Source organism: Colossoma macropomum, unplaced genomic scaffold (assembly GCF_904425465.1).
Source record: "Colossoma macropomum unplaced genomic scaffold, Colossoma_macropomum, whole genome shotgun sequence".
Lineage (NCBI taxonomy): Eukaryota > Metazoa > Chordata > Actinopteri > Characiformes > Serrasalmidae > Colossoma > Colossoma macropomum.
The window spans coordinates 9,583,950-9,610,052 of NW_023494803.1; the positions used below are offsets into that span (position 1 = coordinate 9,583,950).

General features: G+C 38.9%; 1 protein-coding gene across 2 annotated transcripts; it reads left to right on the forward strand.

Moving 5' to 3' along the window:
* Positions 1-249: 249 nt before the first annotated feature.
* Positions 250-25,194, forward strand: aftphb (aftiphilin b). Of its 2 annotated transcripts, none has more exons than XM_036593264.1 (9): positions 250-377; positions 5,597-7,162; positions 8,012-8,154; positions 9,414-9,534; positions 9,687-9,743; positions 10,763-10,867; positions 11,582-11,615; positions 21,757-21,880; positions 24,381-25,194. In XM_036593264.1, exons 2-9 carry the CDS (start codon positions 5,636-5,638, stop codon positions 24,511-24,513), a joined length of 2,244 nt encoding a protein of 747 aa, XP_036449157.1. In that variant the 5' UTR covers positions 250-377; positions 5,597-5,635; the 3' UTR covers positions 24,514-25,194. The 2 variants fall into 2 exon arrangements, with proteins under 2 accessions (XP_036449157.1, XP_036449158.1); XM_036593265.1 differs by having other exon boundaries at positions 11,585-11,615.
* The last annotated feature ends 909 nt before the right edge of the window (positions 25,195-26,103 follow it).

Below are 26,103 nucleotides of genomic sequence, written 5' to 3' on the forward strand. Positions count from 1 at the left end.
TTGTCGACATCTTAGCAGTTTAATTTTACAGAAACACTGAGATAATAAAATATATTTATAATAAAACAGAGACTTTCAATAAAGACTACTTAGATAAGCCTCGTTTTGTTTATGACCGAGTTGCTTGATCGTTTTCCCGTGGTTGCTATGGTGACGTGAACGACGTCTGAACTGTCCAATCAGTGGTCCGTGTGCCAGTCTGAGCTACGAGCCAATCGCAGCGCAGCAGGACGTGGGACCTGTCGGAAAACGGGTTGGAAATATAACGCTGCGGGAAAGGAACACACCGCGGAGGAGGACACAAACAGGGAATGAGCCGTTACAGAATTGCAGACTGACCCGCGGTCATCACGATTTACATCAGCGGATAAATGAAGGTAAGACGAGTTTTACAGAGCGCTCTCATATTGACTCCAAACAGGTCTGCTCTGCACTCGTTGCTGCTGCTGTCAAAAACACAGCTTGCTAGCTGGATAGCTAACACGATGGTTTTCTCATTAAGCTGCAGATAAATAGAGACGTTTTAATTTAACTGGACAGCTGTAGCCATAGTTTGGCCATGACAGAGTCGACGAGTGGTCAGAAGAAACTGTCGGCTTTTACAAGGGTATATACAGGCCACTTTTGCACTGTGACTGCTAAGCTAATGAGCTACCTGGCTTGAGAAAGCCAGTACAACCCGGGCTGTGTTCTAATTGCCTCACTCGCACACTAGCTAGTACACTCGAGTAAGAGCACTTAGTACGGCAGCACTTGGCACAGTTTAAGCCAGTTGTGTAATAGAGATTCATTGTTATGGTTGATACATTTATCAATAACTGATTTATTGATTGACTATTTATTTATTTATTTATTTGAAAGCAAGTTGACACCTATAATCCATAAATGAAGAACTGTGATTGTAAGGTAGATTACTGATTGATCTTTGATTAATTTTTATATAGCTAGCTGTGGCACAGCTAAATCAGTTAGACAGCTAGACAGATATTGTAAACGCATTATTTTATGTAAATACTTTACATTATTTATCAGACTTCTAAAGCCATTTGCAATGGTAAGTGAACGATACATGAGGAGTCTAGCCCAAACATTCTTATTAGTATTGCAGTGACATTCCTGCCTAGGAATCGAACCCCGCTCTCCTGTGGGTGAGTTTCCTTTGGAGTTAACTCAAAAAAAGGGAATGAACCTGATTATATGGTCAGAGCGTGCACAGCTGTAAAGTTCAAATTATCATTTGTAATTCCAATTTGTATTTTGTTGTATTTGTAATTTGTAATTGTAATTTGTCTTCTTTTGCCTGTCTTGTTCAACATTAGACTCATCCCCCCTTGATAATTTACAATATTTAGATCACCTCATTGTCACACTTTCCACCAGGGGACCCCCAAGACCTCTGCCACAGTTCGAACCCTGATATCATGCACCCTTAATTGACTTAATTACTCACTTCATTAGCCTACGTAATTAAACTACGATGATTTTTATTCAGTATTTTTATAAACTACCCTAAATCGAATTAAGCAGGTCTGTTTATATTTATTGTTTATAACCCATGTAGTTGGTCAGTGTTGATGTCAGTGTCCACGATGTGCTCAGAAAAGCGTATTGTGAAATAATTTATCACAATCATGATTACGTTAAAATATCCTCATATTGTCCATCCCCAGTTACTAACCTAATCTTTTTCAGATTGTATCTTTAAACTCAAAAACAGTGAGTTTATAGAGTTTATTTGCTAATACCGTAGAGATAAATGCATAAATAATTTTGAAAGTTTTATTCTGTGGAATGTACATGAGTAGGATTAACTTGCCATTTATCTGCGCTTTAACTGTGACGCATTCTGTGCAGTGTAGCTGCAGTGTTGCAGTGGCCTTAACACCCCAGCCAGGACTAACACAGAGCATGATAAAGTTCATACTGTACAGTGTAGTGGATGCATTAATGAAAACTTTCTGTTTAGTGTTTACGGTAGGTCTGCAGATGTAGTCAGGTGCAGTGAAGGGTCTGGCTTCAGTTTCAGCATTAATAGTGTTTGTCTGTGAACACAAAGAGGCAGATAGGGTTCCCCCATGATCAGTTTACTCTCCATGCCTGCGTGTGTGTGTTCAGGATTCGACTTTGCAGGAAAACCGGAGAAAAACAGGGCTTCATCCGTTACACAACAGCTCTATGTTTTATTTTTTCAAAACTAAAATAGCAAAATATTTTTTGGGGGGTTCCTGAGGTTGAAATTAGGGTTAAAAAACATGTTATTACATATAGATACAACAGTCAGAAACCACCCTTTAGTGAATTTCCCGTCAAAACAGCCACAAGTTCTTCATTTTTCAGGTGATATTTCTGAGGTATTTAGATACAAGATAATCCACTTGCATGAAAAATCAGGAGTTACCCAAACTCTTTATATCACACGTGTCAGGCTCCAGTCCTCACAGGCCAAAACACTGCAGACTTCAGCTCAGTGCCTCATTAAACACGCCTGTTTCAGCTCATCAGCTGATAAGCAAGGCCTTCATGAACTGAATTCACAGTGTTAGATGAGGGTAAACGCTAATTCCAACAGCACTTTGGGCTGGAGGGGTCCCCAGTTTGACATACCTGCTCTACATCTTACACATTTATTGTATTTGAGCTCCACTTCTGAACTTTGTGTGGTTTTATTTACCAAAAACATAATTATAATTAATTATTTTTCACATGGCTATTTTCCAACCTCTCTGCATCATAACTGGCTGTTTTTGTTATGGTGCCATTAAGACTGATATCTAAATGAGCTCTGATATGATTGGCTGAGCTGTATTGTGAGCTTCATTCAAAAAGGGCAGAAACACTCTTTATAACTTCATTGTGAGTGGGTGGAGCCAAACTGCTGAAGGCTAAATAGGCAGAAATATGATTTTTTGTGATGTCACAAAACAGTAAATTCAAAACAGGTTGTTTGTGCAGCACAGTTTTCAGATATGGGCTGTATTTTGAAACGTTAACCGTGTTTACGTATCACTCCAAGCTCTTTTATTCCAAAACTGTCCCCATCAGATAAACAGAGCTTAAAGCTTTCATCTTTGAGAGAGAGGAGAAAATCAAGCTGCTTCAGATCTGAAAACATCCACAGGAGTTTCTGTCCATCCTTCCACTGTGAGAAAGACGACTCAGCGCTGTGGGTCTGAAAGGATGTGTAGCTGTCAGGACACAATGGAGTCGAGATTTTAAAATCACTGAAATGCAACCAACTTCTAAGACTGAACTTTGGAGGTCTGGCTGTACATTTCTTTGAGAATACTGAAAGTGAGTCTCCTGAAAAGAATAGAAGCTGTAATAAAGGTAAAGAGACACACTAAATAATGTTTTTGTTGTATTAAGTTTCTTTTTTCCAGCACTGAAAATTGAATGTCACATTCAGTGGCTGTTGTGACTGGAAATGTAATAAATAAAGGGTGTTTTAAGACTTAGGCACAGTGTAACACATGTGGTATAAGACATGCGCTCTCTTATTTCTTGTCATAACCTTTTGTAAGGAGTGGATGTTAAAGTGAATTTCAGTTTATGGTTTGGCATCATGTGCTGTTACAATCCAGGACAGCTCAATTCTATCAAGCCCCATGATGAGCAGCTTCCTCGATACCGTCCCGTCCTAAATCGGCCTCCACGGCGGGTAAATAATAAATAGGCTGTTTCTAATCTCACTGTGCTGATCAAGACCTGTGTCACTTCTGACTCCTGTGGGTTTCTGCCTGTTTCTCTGTTGAACTAAAGGGGGCTGAACAGTAATGAGAAGAATCTCTGACTGTTTTGATTTAAGTAGACTTTGCTCTGCAGAAACATTGTTAATAGAACACTCGATAGGAACCTCTGAGATGACTCAGCACGTTCAGAGAGCACTCGATGGACATTTCAGTGACTCGGCAGATAGCTCAGTTGCTGAGTAGCCCGAATTGTTCAATACCACAGCTCTAAATGCTAACACAACACAGAGGAGCTAGCCTTTATTAGCCTGGGCCAGCTGTGATTGATTGCACAAACCAACAGGCATCTTTGGCACTGTATTTTTGGTAATGGCTGCTGGTTTATAAGTTAAGTGGCAAAAAAACTGCATACTTGACATAATCAATAATCACTTAGCCTCTTAACAAACGATGGGCCCACCAGCAGGCCCAAAGTCTTATTACACACTTCTATAACCTAAGAATAGCTCCATTAGTTTGCATTAAAGTCTCTGTAGTTACTGAATAATAAGCCTTTGTACTAAACCTGGATGTGAAGGGGTTAATCAGAGTTACCTGCCCTTCTGTAGAGATTATACTGTGAATTTGTGTTTACACTAGCATTCAGACGTTTGAAATCACCTGTCATTTAATAACTGATATTTAATAAGTGTGGATTGCAATGGTTTAAACTAGACACCAAAATGTAAACATATGGTCTATTCCCAGTTTAAAGCATTTTGGGAAAAAGTCTGAAGTTATAACATGATAGAAAATAGTACTTATTCTTAATTAATAAAACATAGTCCATTGATATTAATTTCCTGAAATAAAATACTAAGAATTGCTATTTGATCTGCAAGATTTGGTTACCGCTTCTTGTTTATGAGGCATTCTGGATATTACTTGTATTATAAGTTCGTTCTTAATTATTATGGAAACATCTGCAGCTCTGTTAATTATTAAAAATGTCTTCTTTATTTTATAGCTTTCTAAATTTTTTTGAAATCAATAGAATGTAGGGAGAGCAAGTCATTTTATACATGTTGCTATGACAAAATTGGTTTTAAGTATTTGAAAATGATTATATTATTATAGTTATCAGCCTGGAAATGTCATAGTGGTGCAGCCCTGAATATTACCAGCAAGTCCCACTGCTATGCTCATTATTAAATTCACCCTAAAATCCTAAGACAAACTTTTAATTTTGTTTTTATTATAACACATGCAAGTGGATTGTTTTCATCATCAATATTGAATAATTATTGGAGTAGCTTATAGGAGCAACGTGTTACCCCTGTGCTGTAGAGTGCACTGTCCCTATTGGTGCGTTCTGGCTCTCTAGAGCTTTCCTACTCTCTTCAAATGCATGCATGAATAGTTGCTTGAAAAGTGGCTCTGTAACACAAAAGACATTTGTGCTGACTTCGTCACGGTTCTGCAGTGGTCAGACAACTTGGTCATGAGTTCCAAAATGTCCTCATGCCACTGTGCTCTTGAGCCGGGCATTTAACCTTAAAGCTGACCAGTTTTCTAAGGTTACACACAAGTATTTTGGACAAAGTTTTTGCCTATGCATCTGCAAGTCGCTTACAGTCACCCAAACTGAATTTCACTCGAGTTGCGTAAAGTGAAGGATCCTGCAACTCACTTGAAACTCAGCTGCAACAGTTGCAAACGTCTCAACATTGTTTAAAAGTTTAATGAAAATGCCAATAATGCATCATGTGGCATGACATCATTCAAACAATTTTACCAGGTCAATGGACAAGAAAATGAAACATTGGAAGGTATTGGAAGGTTCAAAATGAGATCCTCCTAGATTGACTTTATGTAAGGTTAGTTGTTCTTTCTTTTGATCAGTTTCTGGCATTCTGTCTCTCTTTCAGGTGCTCATGCATGTTGCCGCTAGGTGGAACTAGAGGAGCATGGAACCTGACGTCGTCCGCCTGTACTCCTCCTCCCCTCCTCCGCTGGACGAGGGTGGAGAGGAGGAAGACGAGGACGAGTTTGGTGAGTTTGGAGGTTACTGCGGTGGAGTGTCCTCCAGCTTCAGCTTCTCAGAGTTTGACACGCCCACTACATTCAGCCAGTCACATGCAGCAGAGACCTCACCACCTGACCTGTACATCGCATCTGTTCAGAGCACCTCTTCGTCAGGGAAAAACACAACATTTACAGAGGCAGAGAAGCTCACGGAGAATCCCCAGGAAAGCTTAGCAGAGACCAGTGTTGGCATAGGTGACTGTGGGAATGGAGATCCAGAGGCATCCAGAATTGTCATCAATGGTGTTCCACCCTCTGACCTCCAGGACTCCAACACAGTTCAACACAGTTTAGCTTGCAATTCTGTCGCTCAGGACTTTGAGGACATCAACACGGACCAGCACAGAGATAGACTGGGCACAGATGGAGGACACAGCAAGCGTAACAGCGATACAGAGCAGGAGGTCCCAACAGTAACAAGCTTTAACAGCACAGAGACTGGCCTAGAGTTTTCCATTAGTCCTAATCCACCTTCAGCTGATAACATCTCCCAGGGAGAGGTATCCGAGACTGGAGGGACTGTGGCAGATGAGGTGCTAAGTGAATCCCAGGATTTCAGTACCAATAAGGGCGGTAAGGATCAAAGTATTGGTGAAAGTAAGGAAATGCAGGGAAGAGAAGTGTTGTCTGGACTTCAAGGACCTTTGGATGAAGAAACCTTTGTTTCCTTTAGTGATCCACCCCCTCACGGTGGGTCTGAAGACTTTGGGAATTGCACTGAAACCTCGGTGGGGCTTGCAGCAGAGGTTGATGAGGTGTCTAATACGCAGCTGAGCGTGGACTTTGTGGACCATAACGAGACTACAAGAGATCCTGCAGGACAGTTGCCGGTAGTGGTACCTGGTGCGGAGCTAGGAGGAGATTTTGACGTCAATGGGACTACAGTAGACCTAACAGTGGAGTTAGCGCATGAGGCAGAGGTAGATAAGGTTTTACAGGAGGGTAATGGCAGTTCAGGGGTTCCCAGGATTGAGATGGACGAGGACTTTGGGGATTTCAGGGATGCCGTTCAGGGTTTTGCAGACTTCAGCAGGACGGAATCAGCGGGATTCGCTGACTTTGTCACTGCGCTGTCAGGTTGCTCTACCACTGATGACTTTGGGGATGCAGACAGCCTGAAGGACTTGAAGGAGGAAGAGGAGCTACCTGAGGAACAACATGAAGAGGCTAATGATCTTAACACTGAAGGAATGTGGTGTTCAGAGCTCCCTCCCAGTGATAGCTTTGCGGATTTTAGTTCGGCTCCGCTTGGAGGTTTGACAGAGGGTGTGGGCGACAGCTGGGCTGCATTTGAGTTGCAGGGGGAGTGCGAGGACCAGCAGGAGTCATGGGCAGCATTTGACGAGGGGCAGCAGAGTAGTACTGCCACAGCGCCCCCTTGTGACAGCTTCAAGAGTGACCATGTGTCGGTGAGTTGAAAAAATGCACGTCTCATCCTATCAGAATAATGCTATAAAAAGAGCCTCTCTCTCTCTCTCTGTCCTGTTTCTGCTTATCAGTAGACCCAGTGGTCTGTGTAAATGACAGATAGTTTAGTGTTGAGGCAGGCTGCTTCTGATAAGGTAGGCTAATTTGCATCGCACAAACATTACAGAACTGAATAGACAAAACCAGAAAATAATGGCAGATTAAATGTTTAATTTTGGTAATTATTTTAAAAAGCAACAATAATGGATGCCTTGAGTTCATCTGTGTTATTTTTGGGTTCCGCTAATGCACGTTTCTGCTCTTTTCCCAGAATGCACCACTTTATGTTTGACTTACAATGATAAAATATGTAATTTATTTATTTATTAATATTTACAATATATGAAAATATTTTTCAAAGATTTCAGGTCAGCATCTGTCAAGTAAGAAGCCAACGTCAGCCATGTAGAGTTTAAGATATGAAACAATGTTTAGAGGTGGTTTGCTGAGGGCACAGGCCTAGTGTTAGAGCGCAATAGTGACTTAGGTTTATCCATATATTTCAGTTTTGTTTTTGCTATTTTGAACAATAAAATATTTCAGATTAGAAAACAGGTTTACTTATTTCAAAATAAAAAGTAGACTTACTTAAGCATATAAAATATTTAGATATGAATATGTCTATACACTGATATATATACCAAAAGTGAAATAAATTTTAGGCCATACTGCCCAATAGTACTGTCGTTTAACTCTGCTGCCTGTCTTCTTCCTCTCTCCTCTTTCTCTTACTTTGTGTTTCTCTTACTCTCTTTCTTCTTTCTCTACCTTTGTCTCTTGTTCTTTCTCAGGCTGGGTTGAGCTGCAAACTGCAGCATCTCTTTCAGAGCACTTTTCCCTCAGAGGTCACACCTGAGGTCGCACAGGTTGAGACCCTGCAGGCCCTCCTGGAGCTTCAGGAACACAAAGAGAACAGCTGCAACCCTGTTCAGGGGTAAGGATCACAGTCTAGTCCTCAGCATTCTCACTCATCTCATCACCTTCGCTGTTCTGCAGTGAGTTCTGAACACTTACTGGTCAGTAGAGGTGGGCAATCTGACAATATTTTACTGTTATTTTGATAAAGTTTGTTATCATGATAACATTTTTTATAAACGTATTGCACATATTGTCAATACATAAGGAATACTGACCAACTGCATGTGTGAGAACATAATTAGTCCTGATTTTGTGCAGCTGGGTATATGAAAAGTTGAATAAAAATCATTGTATTCATTTTTGCAGTTTTTGTATATGGTGAAAATGTCTAAGTATTTTGATATGATATTTTTGCCATATCGCCCACTAAACTTTCCACTTTGACTGCCATTGACAACATATCTTGGTGCCAGGGTCCCAAAGGTGAACAGTACATTGAATATTTCTCTTTGGGAGAATGGTTGTTATTTAAAACTAACACTTTGCAGGCAATATTAATCAGCCAAACATTGAAATAATTATCATCAGATTCTGATATAGCTTAATTTAATGCCTTCTTTGGGAATTGCACTGAAACCTCGGTGGGGCTTGATTTGGGGATTTGGAGACCTCTCTGGTGTAAATGTGTAATTGCATGCCATGTGAGGAAGAACACTTTGGTAGTGTAAGTTGTGCTTCACACCCTGAGCAGATGAATCTGATCATTGTGAGTTGAAAGAGTATTCAAAGAGAACTCAGTCAAAACTTGGTGAAGGACATGTCTTCTGAGAATGTGAGTGAAATATCTATGGTCATCATATCTTCATCAGTATAATGTTGATTTTGCATTTGAGACCTAAACATCGAGCCAGACCTTCTTTTTGAGCCTGTGCGTATGACGTCAATACGTAAAGACGTAAGATGTGGTTCGAAAAACTCCCAAGAAATCCAGCTTGATATCTCTGACTTATTATTTAAATCTAAATTATTATTTAAATCTTATCTACATTATGTTCACTTTGTAAGGAACCTAGTGTGTATTATATATATTATATATATATTATATATATATTATATATATGTGTGTGTGCGTATGAATTTCAGCCACTCAAATGTCAAGTGAAATTACCATACCATGTTCTCAGAAATGATTAATTTCTTCAAGAATTTATTTCTTAAATGTCACATTTCATCATTTCTTATGAGGTAGAATTGGTTGCGTGAACTGTGACCATGTAGAGATTAGAACACAGCCATTCTACTGCTTCACTTCACCATTTCCCTGTGCTGTCTCAGGGAGGCTGCAGTTTTGTGGCACCACCTGCTGGACACCCACAACGCCCACGGCCTCAAGGTCCAGTGGGTCGGCTCACAAAGCAACAGAATTCTGCTGGACTGCCTGGGAATCCGCAATATTGTGAGTTCTCATTCTCATTCAGTCTTTACGGATTTCATATGTGTACTGTGTGCGGAATGTGTCGGAAGACTAAAATGCCTCTGCCGCTGTCTTCTTTATTAATTTTACGCTGTGAGTGCTGTTTGAGCCGAGTTTGTTTATCCCTCCTGCAGTTGTTCACTGGTCAGAAGAGGCGACCACTGATCGTGCCTATGTTTGCGGCAGGCCTGGTGAGTTAGATGTTAAATGTTCACTGTAGCATTACCAGTTTGAACTACACAGCTTCTTCAGTAATGGATTCACTGTGACGCAAAACCTTAGCCAGTTGTTTAAATTTCTAGTGTGATCCTAATCTGCCTGTTTGATGTCAGCAATTTAATAAAGTGTGTATAATAAAACTATAAAACACTTGCAGTATTTGAAGTGACATAAATGCGATCCTTTTTAATATTAAGTACATGAAGTACTGTAAATCTCCTTTTTATTGCCCAATAAGATATTTATGTGGACTTTACCCCTTCACAGGCAGCACAGCCTAATGACCTTAGATTAGAAGCAATAAGCGTGTGTAGGACTGCAAGTACTGCAAGGATGATTAAGACAGATTAATTGACTAATATAACAATTTTATTTCCTGCTGAAGTGAGAAATTTAAACAATGGCACAAGAAAATTCATCACCCTAAGTATTAAATTGCTTTTGATTATGTTGCTGTTAATTGCTTCTTTCGCAGTTAAAATGAATACTCTTGATAATAAGAGACCCCTTTGACTGTGTTAATCACAACATTTTATTGTGATAGGCTAGTGTTTTAGGTTAGTTTAGAAAGTACCTAAGTAATTAATCTAAACATGTACTTTTTGATCTTTTTTGTCTAAAACGTTTTTTTTTTAAAGCTGGGGTGCAGCAGGGTTCCATTTTGGGGCCTCTGCTGTTTGCAGAATATACTAATGAATTATGCAGATGATTCCATTACCTGTTGTTCTGCCACATCACCAGCAGAGGCTCTCTTAACTTACTGGAAGCGTTTGTGACTATGCAACACAATCTCAGCCCTCTAAAATTAGTCCTTAATGGTAGAACAATGTTCCATTTTACGTAACTGTTTACTGGTTGTTTTCCACACAGTTACCCGAATAGGAGGTCTGTACTACCAGCGCAGGTCTACATATGAGTGCATTTGAACATCTCATAATCAACATATAGTCTCTCTCTCTCCATCTCATTCTTTCTTTTCTGTTTTTCTCAGGGAATGCTTGAACCTACCAAAGATCCTGTAAAACCTTCTCCAGCCTCTCCTGCACCTCTAACACCGTCCTCGCCAGGTCTGGGCAGGTCCACTCTATGCACACAGGTAAGGATGATGGAAACACATTTTAGCTCATTTTGTAGGTTGGGCTCCTAAAAGCTAATTCATTACAGAATATAAGACCTTTTTAATTACTCTTTTGGACAACTGTTATTCAAAGCAAGCGGTGTAAAGGAATAGTTTGGCTCAAAATCACATGTAAACAGCCCTCCATCCCCTTACCCCAGATGTGGTAAAAGGGGGGAAACTGTGTAATTCTAATTTTAAAACAGTTCGTTGAAAGGTTTGGGGAAATTATAAATGATATTATTGTATATAATTATAAATTGCATATATGAAAATGTGTACAACTTTACATATCATAGCTTTTATTTCATAATTTATATTACTGTACAAAACTGTATTGTACTAATTGGAATGGTGCAATACTGGTATATACTAATGTGTATTGTGAATATGTGTGTATATTTAGTCTTTTGTGTGTGTGTGTGTGTGTGTGTGTGTGTGTGTGAGTGTATGTACATATGTGTGTGTGTGTATGTATATATATATATGTGTGTGTGTGTGTGTGTGAGTGTATGTACATATGTGTGTGTGTGTATGTATATATATATATATATGTGTGTGTGTGTGTGTGTGTGTGTGTAAACATATGTAAGTATGTAGATGTGATGTGAGAATAAACATGATTTGATTTGATTTGATTCGAATAGTCATTTCAGAGTTTGTTTAAACATTGCGTTTTCTACTTATGTCCAGCAGGTGGCGTCCTCTTTGAGCAGTGGTGAGGACGGTACGTCTCAGCGCAGAGCTTCTTTCTCTGTAACGCAAGACAGAGCTCTCCGCCACTCTCGCCAGAAATCCTACTCCTGATACAGCCTCTCTTCTTCTGCGCTTGCCTCTCTTTCTCTCTCTCCCTCACTCTTTTCTTCTATACTTCTTTTTTCCCCCCCACACTTTTATACAACTCCTTTATGATCAGATCCAGGTCCTGCTTTTCTCTCTCTCTCGTGGTGCTTCCTGCCCTGCTCTCTTTTGTATAGAATGGGCAGCCTTAACCCAATGGGTCAGCCGAGTTGCTGTAGTCCAGTGGTTCCCAACCATCATTTTTACTCGTACAGTTCTTTAAATGTGGTTCCTGTGCCCCCCTTATATACAGTAAACCAGCATGATCTGAAATTTGTTAATTTAATTGATGAACTGGGAAAATATCCATAATTTACATTCATCTTTGCTTGCTAGCTAGCTTTCATTCCCATCTTAAAGTTCTTAGAGGTGGGAAACTAGATGGAATTTCTTCCATAGTATTTTTCCTCATAACCTCTTAGTAGCTGCTCATTTACCCCCAGGGATAAGGGTGGCTGACGTGGTAAAAACATACATCACAAAACTCAAAGACATTTGCGTGACACATAAAATGTATGTAACACATTAAAAAGCCTGTGAACAAGTTGGAATGACACAATGCACCAGCAAATTACAGTGCTACATTAAAAAAATATCAACAACTAGATGGAGAACACTCGAGAACAAACTTTAAGTTGACTTAACAAAGCTGTTGCTATGAAGCCCCAGGTGGTTGCTAAGGTGTTGCAGTGTTGTCCCAGGTGGTTGTTAAGGTGTTGCTAGGCCTTTGCTGAGTTTTCTCAGGTGGTTGTTAAGGTGTTGCTAGGCCTGTGCTGTGTTTTCCCAGGTGGTTGCTGAGATGTTGCTAGGCCTTTGCTGTGAATCCCAGGTGGTTGTTAAGGTGTTGCTAGGCCTTTGTTGTGTTTTCTCAGGTGGTTGCTGAGGTGTTGCTAGGCCTTTGCTGTTTTCCCAGGTGGTTGCTGAGGTGTTGCTAGGCCTTTACTGTGAATCCCACTTAGTTGGTAAAATGTCACTAAGCCATTGCTGAGTTTTCCCATGTGGTTGCTAAAGCATTTTTATGGTATTCCAGGTGGCTACTACGGTATTAGTTGGCTGTTGCTTTGGTATTGGTTGCTAATACATGTAAAAATATATACATATTCCTCCATTTATTTCCTATGGGCAAAAAAACGTTTGAACGAACGCTGTATAACAACCATGTGTGCATTTGGTCTCAGAAACATAAGCACACTATTCTCGTATTGGCTTTAAAAACTGCGAACCATGAAAACAGTCAAGCTAATTTGAGTATAATAACATAATGGGCCGACATCCAATCCACTACTTGTTAGTATACAGTTTCTGTAGTTACTGTGCACTGGTTGTTGTTGTTGTTTACAGACTCTCTGTAATTGGTGTAAATCTGTATATTGACATTTTATAACCGTGACATCATCATATTACCTGGAACACAAATACCTCTGGTTGGGAATCACTGGACTGTCACTATGGTCCACTATTCTCTACAGTGTTCATAACAGTCAAAGGAGAGAAGGTTATTCAGTTAATCTGGAACTAGATTGTTGTTTGTCCACTTTCCTTTATTCCCCCTTTCCTCTCTCTCTCTCTCTCTCTCTCTCTCTCTCTCTCTCTCTCTCTCTCTCTCTCTCTCTCTCTCTCTCTCGGTTTATGGATGTATTGTTTCATTGCAAATGCACTGTGAATTTCCAGTCGCTCTCAGCCTGTCTCTCCCTCGCTGGTTCTCTCTTTACTGTACCCGATATGCACTACCTCGTTTGGTCAGTATGAAGACACGACTGCGATAAGGTCTTCTGCTCAAATATGCAAAACTGCACACACAGTTATTTTTATCAGTAAGGAACATCAAACCCACCATTCAATCACAGTGTTACAGTTTCATTAATTAATCGTTTTATTAACCTTGTCAGGTTTTTGTCCTGGTAGGGACCCGTTTGAAGCCATTTCGCTATACAGAATTGGCCTGTGAGGAAAGTTTTATAGTATGATTATCACTCTGCATTTGGATGACTTTAAAAAGTCTTAATACATACTGCCTGTCAAAATTTTGGGGACGCATTGTCTTCTTTTGCAGCTTTTGCTGAAATGAAACAGCTAGTCTTTTGGGTATGTTCAGCTTCAACACTCATCAAAGTGTCTTCTTTTGGAATGAAGAGCTGATTTTGTCTAAATAATTATGTGACAGTTTTCTTTTCCACTTTATTGTTAAAAGCAGATATTGAAACTCTTTTGGCCCAAAGGTGGTTTAAACAGCTGAAAGGGTTTGAGTGATATTAATACATGACTTTTAGTTAGTACTGTCACTAATATTGACACAATTAGGGAAGGAAAGTGTGGAGGTGATGCGCGTTACAGGTTGTACAACATAATGTGCTGCCCCCACGTTCAGCTATACTGATGGAAATGAGTAAGTGACTTCAATACAGTAATACAGGATCTCCACAGTTATATTGCTGTGCAAAATATGTTGCTGTATTCATTTGTAGTGTGTTTTTATAGTCGTAAAGTGACTATTTCACAAAAAAGGCTAAAAAAAAGTCATTTTTAATCCGTTATAAATATTCCCCAATCGCCAAATGAATGTTGATTTAAAACATCCTGACACAACCAGCAGATGACGTAGGTCTGCGCTAGGGCCTGAGCACACACACATTATCTAAACCGCTTATCCTTCTGGGTCGCGGTGGGGTGCTGGAGCCTATCCCAGCTGTCATTGGGCGGAAGGCAGGATACACCCTGGACAGGTCGCCAGTCCATCGCAGGGCTAGGGCCTGACCGATATGACAAATTTATGGCCAATACTGATAGTGATTTTATGAGGCTAAAATCATAATTAATATAATTTTACGTTCATATTTAAATTTTATACTATAGTTTTAGTTAAATCGAACTTGCTATTTATGTCGGTCTTCAGTTGTTTTACGTCTTAAGCTTAAGTAAACAGCAGGAATTCAGGTCTTATATAATATATTGCAGCCCTTGGTGAAGTGCAAAGCTACCCAGAATGCTCTGCACTATTGTTTTAAGTTTTATAACTTCTTATTTTTCATTAGTTCTCAAAAAATTTGTGTGTGTGTTATCCTCATGCCAAAGTTTATATGCATTTTAATGTTTTTTGTAATAGTAACCATGATTCACCAGGTTGTGAGTTCGAATCCCAGCAGTGCTGCAACCAAAAAGAGGAGCTAATCATCTGCGCATCATCAGCAATATTATCAGTTGACCGATGATAATGATATTAGTGACTCGCGGTATTGTTAGTATCGGCCGATATTATCAGCCAACTGACATATTTACGCTTTCCTTCCTCATATTTACTCATGTGATCATCGGGCTTAACCTCATTCACTTTAATATGTTAGGTTATAGCAAACCAATAAATAAAACATGCCCATTTGTCTTAAAAACATTTTGAAAAGCAAGGTGTCCCCAAAGTTTTGATGAGCAGTATATGCAAAAAAAAAAAACTTAAATACTTAAGTATTAAAAATGTTGAGTTGTTGACCCAAATGGTGACAGCCTGTCATTCTATCACCAACTTTATAACTATCAGGTTGTGTCCAGCCATTACCAGTGGGTCAAACGAAGGTCCCATTTGGTATAAGCAAGAGGAAGACGTTTACATGGTTACTAATGTCCAGTAAACCCATGATGATAAAGCTAAAGAAAGCGGAAAGACATGACAGTTAATGAAACGCTCCCCTCGACATTGCTAACATAGCTAACAGTGAACAGCTAGCAGGAAGTAGTGTGGAAGAGGTCATTAGCTTCATGCTAACTAGCCCCTGCTAGCTGTTAGCTGCATTAGCAATCTTGAGGGCATGTTTCTGCACAATGTCATTAGCATTGTGCTAAGTAACCCCTGCTAGGTTTCATTCAGTATTGGCAACTTTAGCGTTTTTGGTTGAAGTGCTGCATTAAAGCTCATAAAATGTGCTGACTGGATGGGAACAGAATAGTTTTTTCTTTTCGTGAAGGTCAGTATTTTGAATTTAGAAAATGCTTTCTTTAAAATTTACCACAAATTCTTTGCATTATTGTATTTTACTTTAGCATCTACAATGAAGTTCAGTGGAGCAACCTTACACGTACAACAAAAGCCATAGAAAGTTAATATGCCTTTCAAGACTGTACATTTAATTCAACACAAAACTGTCCTTGAAAACACTATATTTCTGATCTGTGCTGTCTTTCTGTCTCATTTTCTTTATCGGTCACTTGTTACTCTTTCTTTATGAATAACGACCGACTGTGATTCTTCTCCCTGATCTGTCTTAAAGGATCTGCTCTCTGATGCACTTTATTTTTTTTCCTTTTTGTTTCCTTTTTTAAGCATGATTCCTATTAGAAAACACTGTGTTTTCGGTGCAAAGTCAATCTTTTGTGTCAAACGTTATCTCAGAATAAGTTAAATAAAAAGTTTTATATTATGATAATTCCTTTCCTTTCTGTCCTGTCCTGCTTTTCACTCTCTTCTCTGTCCTGTGCAGACTCTCCTTTAATGACAGCTTGCTTTTTTTCTACACTTTTTCTGCCTTCTTGGTGGTAGGTGTTGTATAATGTATGCTCACTGGCCACTTTGTTGGAAATGTCTACCTTGTTCTTCCTCTTTGAGTTCTATCGACTGTAAAAGTCCACTATATTTTAGCAGTAGAGCGTGAAAGGGAGTGTGTTATCACAAGTAACATTGCTTGCCTTGAGTTGGTGCCTGCAGTCAAATCACATCTAATTGCCATAACAAATGAGCTCAAGTGTTTTATTGCTTCAATACGACGGTACAGAAAAATAAAGAGAAAAAGGAAAGCAAATAAAACCAGAACATTGTATTAAATGTGCTCTTATATTGAGTACAGTAGTAGCCTTTTCAGCTCAGCATTGTCAGTAATATTGACCTCATGTGGTTTTGTTCCTGCCAGTCTGTTCTGTCATTTTGATGCCTATATGTTCTCAGTCTGGGAGCAGCAAAGCTTCGCCAGCAGGGGCAGTTGGAGGTTAATGACACAGCCAGGATTTGAGCTAGGGTCAGTCCTGGGATTTGAACCCACAGCCTTCTGGTTACTGGTTTTTGGATAATTCCAGTTTGTTTAGTTGTTCTGTCACAGTTGCCGACCGAAAAGCTTGCTTAGGATGAAGGACAGGTTGAGAATTTGATGTACGTTCTTAAAAAAGATGGCGCTTCAAATGTTCATTAGAGAAGAAAATGGTTCTATATAGAACAATGGACGCTTAAAGAGCCCTTTGCATGATTGAAGGGTTCTTTGTATCATGAAAGGGTTGTTCTGATTGATAAATGTGTGTGAATGCACTATAGACGGTTCGTCATAGAGCCTTTTTATTTAAAGGTTCTATATAGCACCCAAAAGGGTTCTTGTACTATTTCACGCTTGACACCGTAACAATAGAAGAACTCTCTTGGGTGCTACAAAAAATGGTTCTTTACAGAACCGTCTACAGCACATTCTCCATCAATCTGAAGAACACTTTCACGATGCAAAGAACCCTTTAATCATGCAAAGCGTTCTTTGAATTCTATATAGAACCATTTTCTTTACTAATCAACCCATGAAGAACCATCTTTTTAAGAGTGTAGTTCTGCTGTCACACACTTCTCCAGAATCTGACCAAACAGACTGCAGGTCAAATATTAATTTGTTATCTAACGTGTTCATTTTCTGTTTCTGTATTCACCAAAGTGGAAACTCATTGACCGTTTACTGCAGGGTATAGTTTGTTGTTAATTAGTAATCAGTGGCACAAGAGTGGGGTTTCTAATAAAGTGGCGAGTGAGTTTGTGTGCCGTATAGTGGCTTTATGCTGTCATACAACCTGCTGCAACAAGTACAACTCACATTCAGCCGGAGCACCTCAAAATTAGTCAAGGTCTTTTGGGTAAGCTCAGTACAGCTGGCAGTACAGTGCTGACTGATCTGGGGTCAGTTTGCTCTCATTCCACATATGAGTCCCCAGAATAGTTTCAGTGGACAAAGGAGAAACTAAAACAACAAAGATTCACAAGTTTATCACATCACTTTTCTAGGACTTAACATTCTGATTGCTGCCCCCCAAAAACCTACCCACAAGATCTAGGCTTCCCCCACAATAATAGATTCAATCTGACCTTTGTATTATTGTATATTGTAGCCACCACCTATCATCTAATTTATCTAAGACATTCTAAACTGCTATGTATTTCAAATGCTACAGTAAATTAACTTTTTTACAATGTGCATTATGTGACAGCTAGATGACCTTTTATCAGTTACCATTTTATGGTGTGTTTAATATGATCTAATATGATTAACCATCTGTTGAGATGAGGATGGCTACCAGTTTAAAACACTACCGTAACCTTTGATATGTGCATCAGGGTATACAGTCTGATCTGCTTTGCCTCTGATGCTAATTTGAGCATCCTTAGTATTTTCTGTTTGCTAGTTTACAGGAAAAAAATATATAGTCGTATGCAAAAGTCTGGGCACCTCTTGTTATATTACATATTGTTGTGAAAATAAGTGAACACATCCTCTACAGGCAAAACACTTCTGCACATTTTAATGCACAATTACTGTTTATTTGCTAACTTTAACATATTGGAAATAAAACATAAAATGTCTGTGCAAAAGTTACAGCAGGTCTAGTATTTTAATAAGCTCAAATAAATAGAAATTGTGCACTAAAATTTGCAGGAAATGCCAAATTTAAGTATATTCTGTGCAGAGGATTTGTTAACTTATTTTCACTTAGGAAATCAGCAAAACATGAAATTTATGATGTTCAGGCTTTTGTGCTTGGGCCCCTGGCAGCTTCCCCCTTTTTCCCCCCTTATGGGCAGCCCTGCTTGTGTATGATGCTTTGTCGCACTTGTTTAGATGCCTTAGTTTGATAATCTGTGAGGAGTCAGCAGCTCATGGTCATCGTAAGTGTTCAGTAACCATATATAAACAAACTCTATTGCTTCTTTTGCGTGCACTCTGCTGTTCTGACCTGCAGCAGCAGGGGGCGCAGTCTCCCAGCTCAACCTTGACTACTTTGGGCCGGTGGAGGACAGTAGCTCAGATAGTGATACTGATACGCCGTTACCAGGTTAGAACAGATGGATGCTGCATTATAAAGCAAACACACCACATACACACTGTATATACACAGACATCATTGTTTATCAGGGCTGTGTATTGAAATTTAATACGTTTGTAATATCTTTCGAATTGCAGTTAAATCAAGACAAAAAAGTGTCATTCAGTACCAAATTTCAGTACCTCTGCCTACCAGCAAATAAGTATGATAGCAATAATCATGCTTATTCCAATCCAGACTGCTGATTGGCCAGTAAATTACATTATCTATGCACTCAGTTTTTGTTTGAGCCACTAGTTTGTGATTTAAAGGAAGGTAACGGAAAAAGCATCACCCATCTGTATAGTGTTTTTAGTACCCAGTACCCAGCCCTATTCACACATCACTGGTCAATGCTATATATGTACACACAATACATATCAAGGGATGCACCAGTATGGGAATTGTGGGCCAGTGGTGATAATTGAGTACATCCGCCTAGATTAGCATTAGAGTTCTATTAGTTATATAACACTTATTTCTGTAAGATTACAAATGCAGTAAAATTAATAAAATATACATCAGTTAGCCTTTAACATTAAAACCTTGTTTCTACACTCAGTGTCCATGTTATCAGCTCCACTGACCATATAGGTGCCCTTTTTTAGTTACAGACTGTAGTCCATCTGTTTCTCTGCATACTTTGTTACCCTGTTCTTCAGTGGTCAGGACCCCCACAGGACCCTCACAGAGCAGGTACTATTTGGATGGTAAAACATTCTCAGCACTGCAGTGACACTGACGTGGTGGTGGTGTGTTAGTGTGTGTTGTGCTGGTGCGAGTGGATCGGACTCAGCAGTGCTGCTGGAGTTTTTAAACACCTCACTGTCACTGCTGGACTGAGAACCAAAAATTTCCAGCCAACAGCGTCCTGTGACCACTGATGATGGACTAGAGGATGACCAATACAAACTGTGCAGCAGCAGATGAGCTACTGTCTGCATCTTGTCTACATTTACATCTTGTCTTATAGAGTGGACAGTAAGTGGACACAGTGTTTAAACACTCCAGCAGCACTGCTGTGTCAAGATAAAAGATTTTACATAAAATGTGGCCTTATGATATATTTTGTTTTATTTTATCCAATAAACAACAAATAAATTAAAAGTGTGCACCAAAATTGCAAAAAATGCATTGTTTATGTTTGTTCTCTGTATCAAATGTGAAACTGATTTTCAACAAAGCGTTTTGACCGGGACACCCAAATTTTTGCATACAACCTTCAGGCACTGCTGTACACATACATGCACACCATACATGCTATATAAACACAGACACAGTTACATACAGTGGTGTGGTTGCTTTGCTGTGAGTCCTGCTTTTCTGTTCTCTTTACTTCTGAACTTTGTGTGATTTGGTGCAGTGGTCAGTGTTTTTTGGGGTCTGTTCTGTGTGAATACAATTGCCCGGCTTCCTCTTCTCTAAATAGTCTCTCATGGTTCTTGACAAATATGCACTCGTGAGGCCTGTTGCTATTAGTGGGGTTAAAGGGGAACTCCACCTATTTCTAAACATTTCTGCACTGTTCTGTTATTGAGTTGTAAACATAATAATTTAGAGTGGTTTGATGTGAATGGTCCCTTGTAGTGGTGATGATAGGAACCAGGGGTCAACATGACTACACAACATTTATTTGCAATCCAAAACCGCCATTGAGCCTATACTTGTCTTCTGAGCTTTTGTATGGAATATTAATGATGGTAAAAAAAAAAAAATTGTAAGTCCGAAAAATACATTAACTGTGGAGTCCACTGTACACCCTGCGTGCACGCCTCTGCCATGATTGTGTTTGATAAATGCAGTATGGGTTAAAACCATATCTCAATACTATCATAAAACTTCAGATTTTGTCAGTAATCTGATCAGCATATTTTTTTTAAACATCGAGTCACTTTACCTGAAAATATGAACATACATCATCTACAAAAGAATATTTAAATTCCTCATTTCGTCACAAATATAGTTGGTTTCAGCGTCACTCCAAAAGCGGCTCGCTTATTTCCGGTACAGCAGTTCGTTTTTGCACATGCGCAGACTGAGAAATCCGAAAGAAATCAGAGTAAGAGTTCACATGCACTGAGAAATCTGATTACAGAGCTAAAATCCAGCCTCTTTATCAGATTTCTTGATCGGATTTCTAGACCTTACTCCGATCCAAGAAATCAGAGTGTGCTGTTTACATCACCATTTTAATAATCCGACAACTGCAGAAATCCGATTATGATCAGATTATTGAGTGCTTGTAAACGCACTCAATGCCTCAGGCATCAGGCAGTGAATTTATAACCATTTAATGTAATAACTTTCTGTGAGGGAGCTTTTAGAGGTGGACGTCTGGTTCCTATCACCATCACTGTGAACAATTCTGACTCAGTAAGTTTTCCTAGAAAAGAGCATTTCACTCTGAATGACTTAGTTTACATATTAATGATTCAATTATGCAGAAATTTTGAATTCTCATTTAAAAGATGTCAAATATTGTCACATAATTAATCCAGTGCAGTTGGTAATTTATTGACTATAGGAAAATTACTTGTATACCCTCAGTTTCACTTGTGCAGGACATACTGTTATCAGGGAACCCAGAGGCTTCTGCACCGAAAGAGCTAAAGCTTGATTCCATTTCCAGTTTCACTCCCAGCATTTATCTCATGCATGTATACGTGCTAGTTTTGTTGCATCCTCTGTCTGAATGCAGTGCATTGTTTTTCAGGGCGTTTGAGTTGAGCATGTTGTCTGTGAGGGCGTGTTAAATTGCTCAGGTGTCACCCTGTGTCTTTTGTTAATCCCTTGAGTTGAAAGCAGAGCTGCACTATATATTGTTGGTTCATCATTATTGTGATATTTGCCTTTGCTTTTCTGATATTACAGGAAGGGCAGAGGGGTGTTAGGTGTGTGTTAACATGATCTACTTAAAATGTCTCCTGTGTGTGTAGGAGTAGATCCGGAGTTGTATGAGCTGACCACTGCTAAACTGGAGTGCAATAACACGAGCAGCAACATAGCAGATGCCTTCAATAGACTGATGGATACTGCAGAGAAAACCAGCACTGTGGCCAGGTGCGTCGTCACAAACACATAAAAGTTGGTCATTGTGGTGCATAAACTTACTGATTGTACCTTTAATTTTAAATGCAAGTGCAGATTGTTGGTCTAATAGCAAGTGCATAATTGTATTGATTGTATTTTAGTGGCCAGGGCCATGAACTTACTGACCGTGTCTTGTTGGCACTAAGTTAATAAATTTTTTAATGTCAAGTACATAAAATTTACTGATGCAAAATACTGATGCAATAGACTGGTTATGCCCATAATGGACCTAAATAACTAAAGAAACTTATTATAGCAAGTAAATAAAAACAGTACATAAAGCTACTGATTGTAACTTTAATCTTAAGTGCATAAAACTTACTGATTGTAGCTTTAATCTTCAGTGCAGGTGCATAATACCTGCTGATCATAGATTTATAACAAGTACAATAAACCTACTGATAGTATTTTAATGGTAAAGGCTATGGGCTTACTGCTCATGTCCTTATTGGTGCTAAATTAACACATGCAGGTCCATAAAAAACTGCTTACTGTAGCTTTAATGGCAAGTGCATAAAACTTACTGATTGTACCTTTAATCCCAAATGCAGTAAACTGGTCATGTCTTTAATGGACCAAAATAACTTAATAAACTTATTATGGAAAGTACATAAAAATTGACCATAGCTTTAATGACAAGTACATAAAACTACATGATACATACAGTGGCAAATGGCAAGTATATAAAGCTACTGATTGCAACTTTAATCTTAAGTGCGTAAGCATACTGATTGTAGCTTTAATCTTCAGTAAAAGGGCAGATTGTTGATTTAATAGCAAGTGCATAGTACCTGCTGACCATAGATTTAATAACAAGCACAGAAAACGTACTGATTGTATTTTAGTAGCAAGGGCCATGAACTTACTGACCATATCTTTGTTGGCACTATGTTAATAAACTTATGGCAGGTACATAAAACCCACTGACCGTAGCTTTAATGGCAAGTGCATAAAACTTACTGATTGTACCTTTAATCTCAAAAACATAAAACTAGTATCTTCAGTGGTGCGTGCATTAAACTGATCATGTCTTCATGAAACTAAATAACTTAATAAACTTAGTATGGCGGTTGCATAAAACCCACTGACCGTAGCTTTAATGACAAGTGCATAAAACTTACTGATTGTACCTTTAATCTCAAATGCAATAAACTGGTCATATCTTTATTGGACCTATATAACTAAATAAACTTATTATGGCAAATACTTAATGCTTGTAGCTTTAAGTGCACAAAAATAGCTGATTGTAGCTTTAAAAGTGCAGTTTGTTGTTAATAGCACGTGCATAATACCTACTGTTAGATTTAATATCAAGCACAGAAAACCTACTGATTCTATTTTAGTGGCCAGGGCCATGAGCTTATTCACCATATCTTTGCTCGCACTAAGTTAATACATTTTTATGGCAGGTACATAAAAACTACTGACCATAGCTTTAATTGCTAGTGCATAAAACTTACTGATTGTACCTTTAATCTCAAATGCAGTAAACTGGTCATGTCTTTGATGGACATAAATAACTAAACGAACTTATTATAGCAAGTGCATAAAAACTGACCATAGCTTTAATGACAAGTACATAAAACTACATAGCCCATACAGTGGCAAATGGCAAGTACAAAAAGCTGCTAATTGTAGCTTTAATATTCAGTGCACGAAACATACTGATTGTATCTTTAATCTTCAGTATAAGGGCAGATTGTCGATTTAATATTAAGTGCATAGTACCTGCTGACCATAGATTTAATAACAAGCACAGAAAACGTACTGATTGTATTTTAGTAGCAAGGGCCGTGAACTTACTGACCATATCTTTGTTGGCACTATGTCAGTAAACTTATTATGGGAGGTACATAAAACCTACTGGCCGTAGCTTTAATGGCAAGTGCATAAAACCTACTGGTTGTATCTTTAATCTCAAAAACATAAGACTAGTATCTTCAGTGGTGTGTTTGTGGGAAGTGTAGACTGGAACTGTAATAACAAGTGTATAAAATCTATTGATTGTAGCTTTAATCTCAAATGCATTAAACTGATCATTTCTTTAATGGAACTAAATAACTAAATAAACTGTAGATTTAATAGCAAGTGCGTAAAACTTACTGACTGTACCTTTAATCTCAAATGCATAAAACCTTCTGATTGTATGTTTCTGTTGCAAGTGCTTTGAGCTTACTAATCATGTCTTTAATGGCACTAAAAAAATATATAAACTTATTATGGCAGGTACATAAATAATACTGACTAGCTTTCATGGCAGTTGCATAAAATTTAAACTGATTGTACCTTTAATTCAAATACATAAATCTTGTGTCTTCAGTAGGGCGTGCATGGCAAGTGCAGACTGTAGCTTTAATAATAAGTGCATGAAGCCTACTGTAGTATTACAGTAACATGTTTTATAATGTAAGTCTTATATTAAATGTAGAAAATGAACCAGTCCTCCCTGTTTGTGTTTATGTTCTGACAGAAAGCCTGAGAGAGATGGAGCGATTAGTGAAGAGGCTGCTCGGGTCATCTCTGTCCTCCCTGACCTTTCTTTCATGCGGGCCAGAGTTCTGATGTTCCCTTACACTCTGACCCCAGCTGCCAATCAGCTTTGACCTCCAGCTACCACAATACAGTCATTTTCGACAGCTGCCTTAATTATTCAGTCACCTTTGACCTTTGCTGCTCTGTGAACCTGTACGGCAGGTTGACTTTTATCCAGAACAAGTGACTACCAAAGAATCGCCTCCCTGTCTGAGGCACGTCCGTCTTCAAGGGCTTTTAATCTTTAGTATTGTTTGCTGAACGAGTTCTGGTTGTACGCCGTCAGACTCGCCCCGCTTGATACGAGAGCGTTTATTCTTTATTAAACGACATGAAGGAATGGGAGCTGCACATTTTACTACTTGAAATATTATTACTTTATTAATTAATGTTGAATTTTTGTGCTGTGTTTTTTGGGGTTTGCCTTATAGTACAAACATTCTGAGCACTCCTTTTATTTCAGACACATTTGAGCTACAAAGTGTCTGAAAGATTTCATTGTTCCTACACTCTTAAAAAAAAGATGGTTCTTCAAGGGTTCTTTAGTAAAGAAAAATGTTCTATATAGAACCATGAACACTCTGTGAACACTTTGCATGATTAAATGGTCCTTTAATGATTAAAGGGTCCTGGAGAATGTTGCTGTAGATGGTTCTGTATAGAACCTTTTTTAAAAGGGTTCTGTTTTCGAGTTCGATCCCTGGTGATGCTACTGCCATCCGTAGCCGGGAGTCCGAGAGAGCACAATTGGCCTCGCTCTCTCTGGGTGGGTAGGATGGCCCCTCCCTCTCCCCCCATCACCCAACGCGATGCTAGTCAGCGCAGGCGTCTGTTAGCTGACGTAACAGATCTGGCGGTTGGCGCTTTCCTCTGGCGAAAAGATACGGGGGCTGGTTTCACAGGTCTCGGAGGAAGCCTGTGTTAGCCCTCGCCCTCCTAGTGTTGATAGTATCGTGTGACTGGGGGAGTCCTAACTAGCGGGTGGAATTGGAGACGACTAAATTGGGGAGATAATTGGGTAAAAAAAAAAAGGGTTCTATTTAGCACCCAAAGAGTTCTTCCATTTTTCCGGTGTCAAGCTTGTAACAACAGAAGAACCCTTTTGAGTGCTACATAAGAACGCTTTAAAAGAATGATCTGTATAGAACTGTCTGTAGCACATTAATGCACATTTTCCGTTATTAATCATCAATTTGAAGAACCCTTTAATCATGCAAAGGGTTCTTTGAGTGTGCATGATTTTATATAGAACCATTTTTCTTACTAAAGAACCTTTGATGCACCATCTTTTTTTAAGAATGTACATCAAATTCTCAACCTGTCCTTTATCTTTAGCAAGATTTTCTGGTTCTTCTATTGTTACCAGCTTGACATCTCAACAATAGAACCCTTTTCAAAAAGGTTCTATATAGAGCCATCTACAGTACGTCCTGAAGAACCCATTCGTGATGCAAAGAACCCTTTAATCATGCAAAGGGTTCTTTGTGTGTTCTTTATAGAACCTTTTCTTTACTAAAGAACCCTTGAAGAACCATCTATTTTAAAAGTTTAGTACACGTTTTTCAACATGTGAATATTTAATTTCTTTTTAATGCCTGTATTTACTTTTGTTTCATCACCAGTGAACATTTTTTCCAGAATGAACTAAACATGTTTGTATT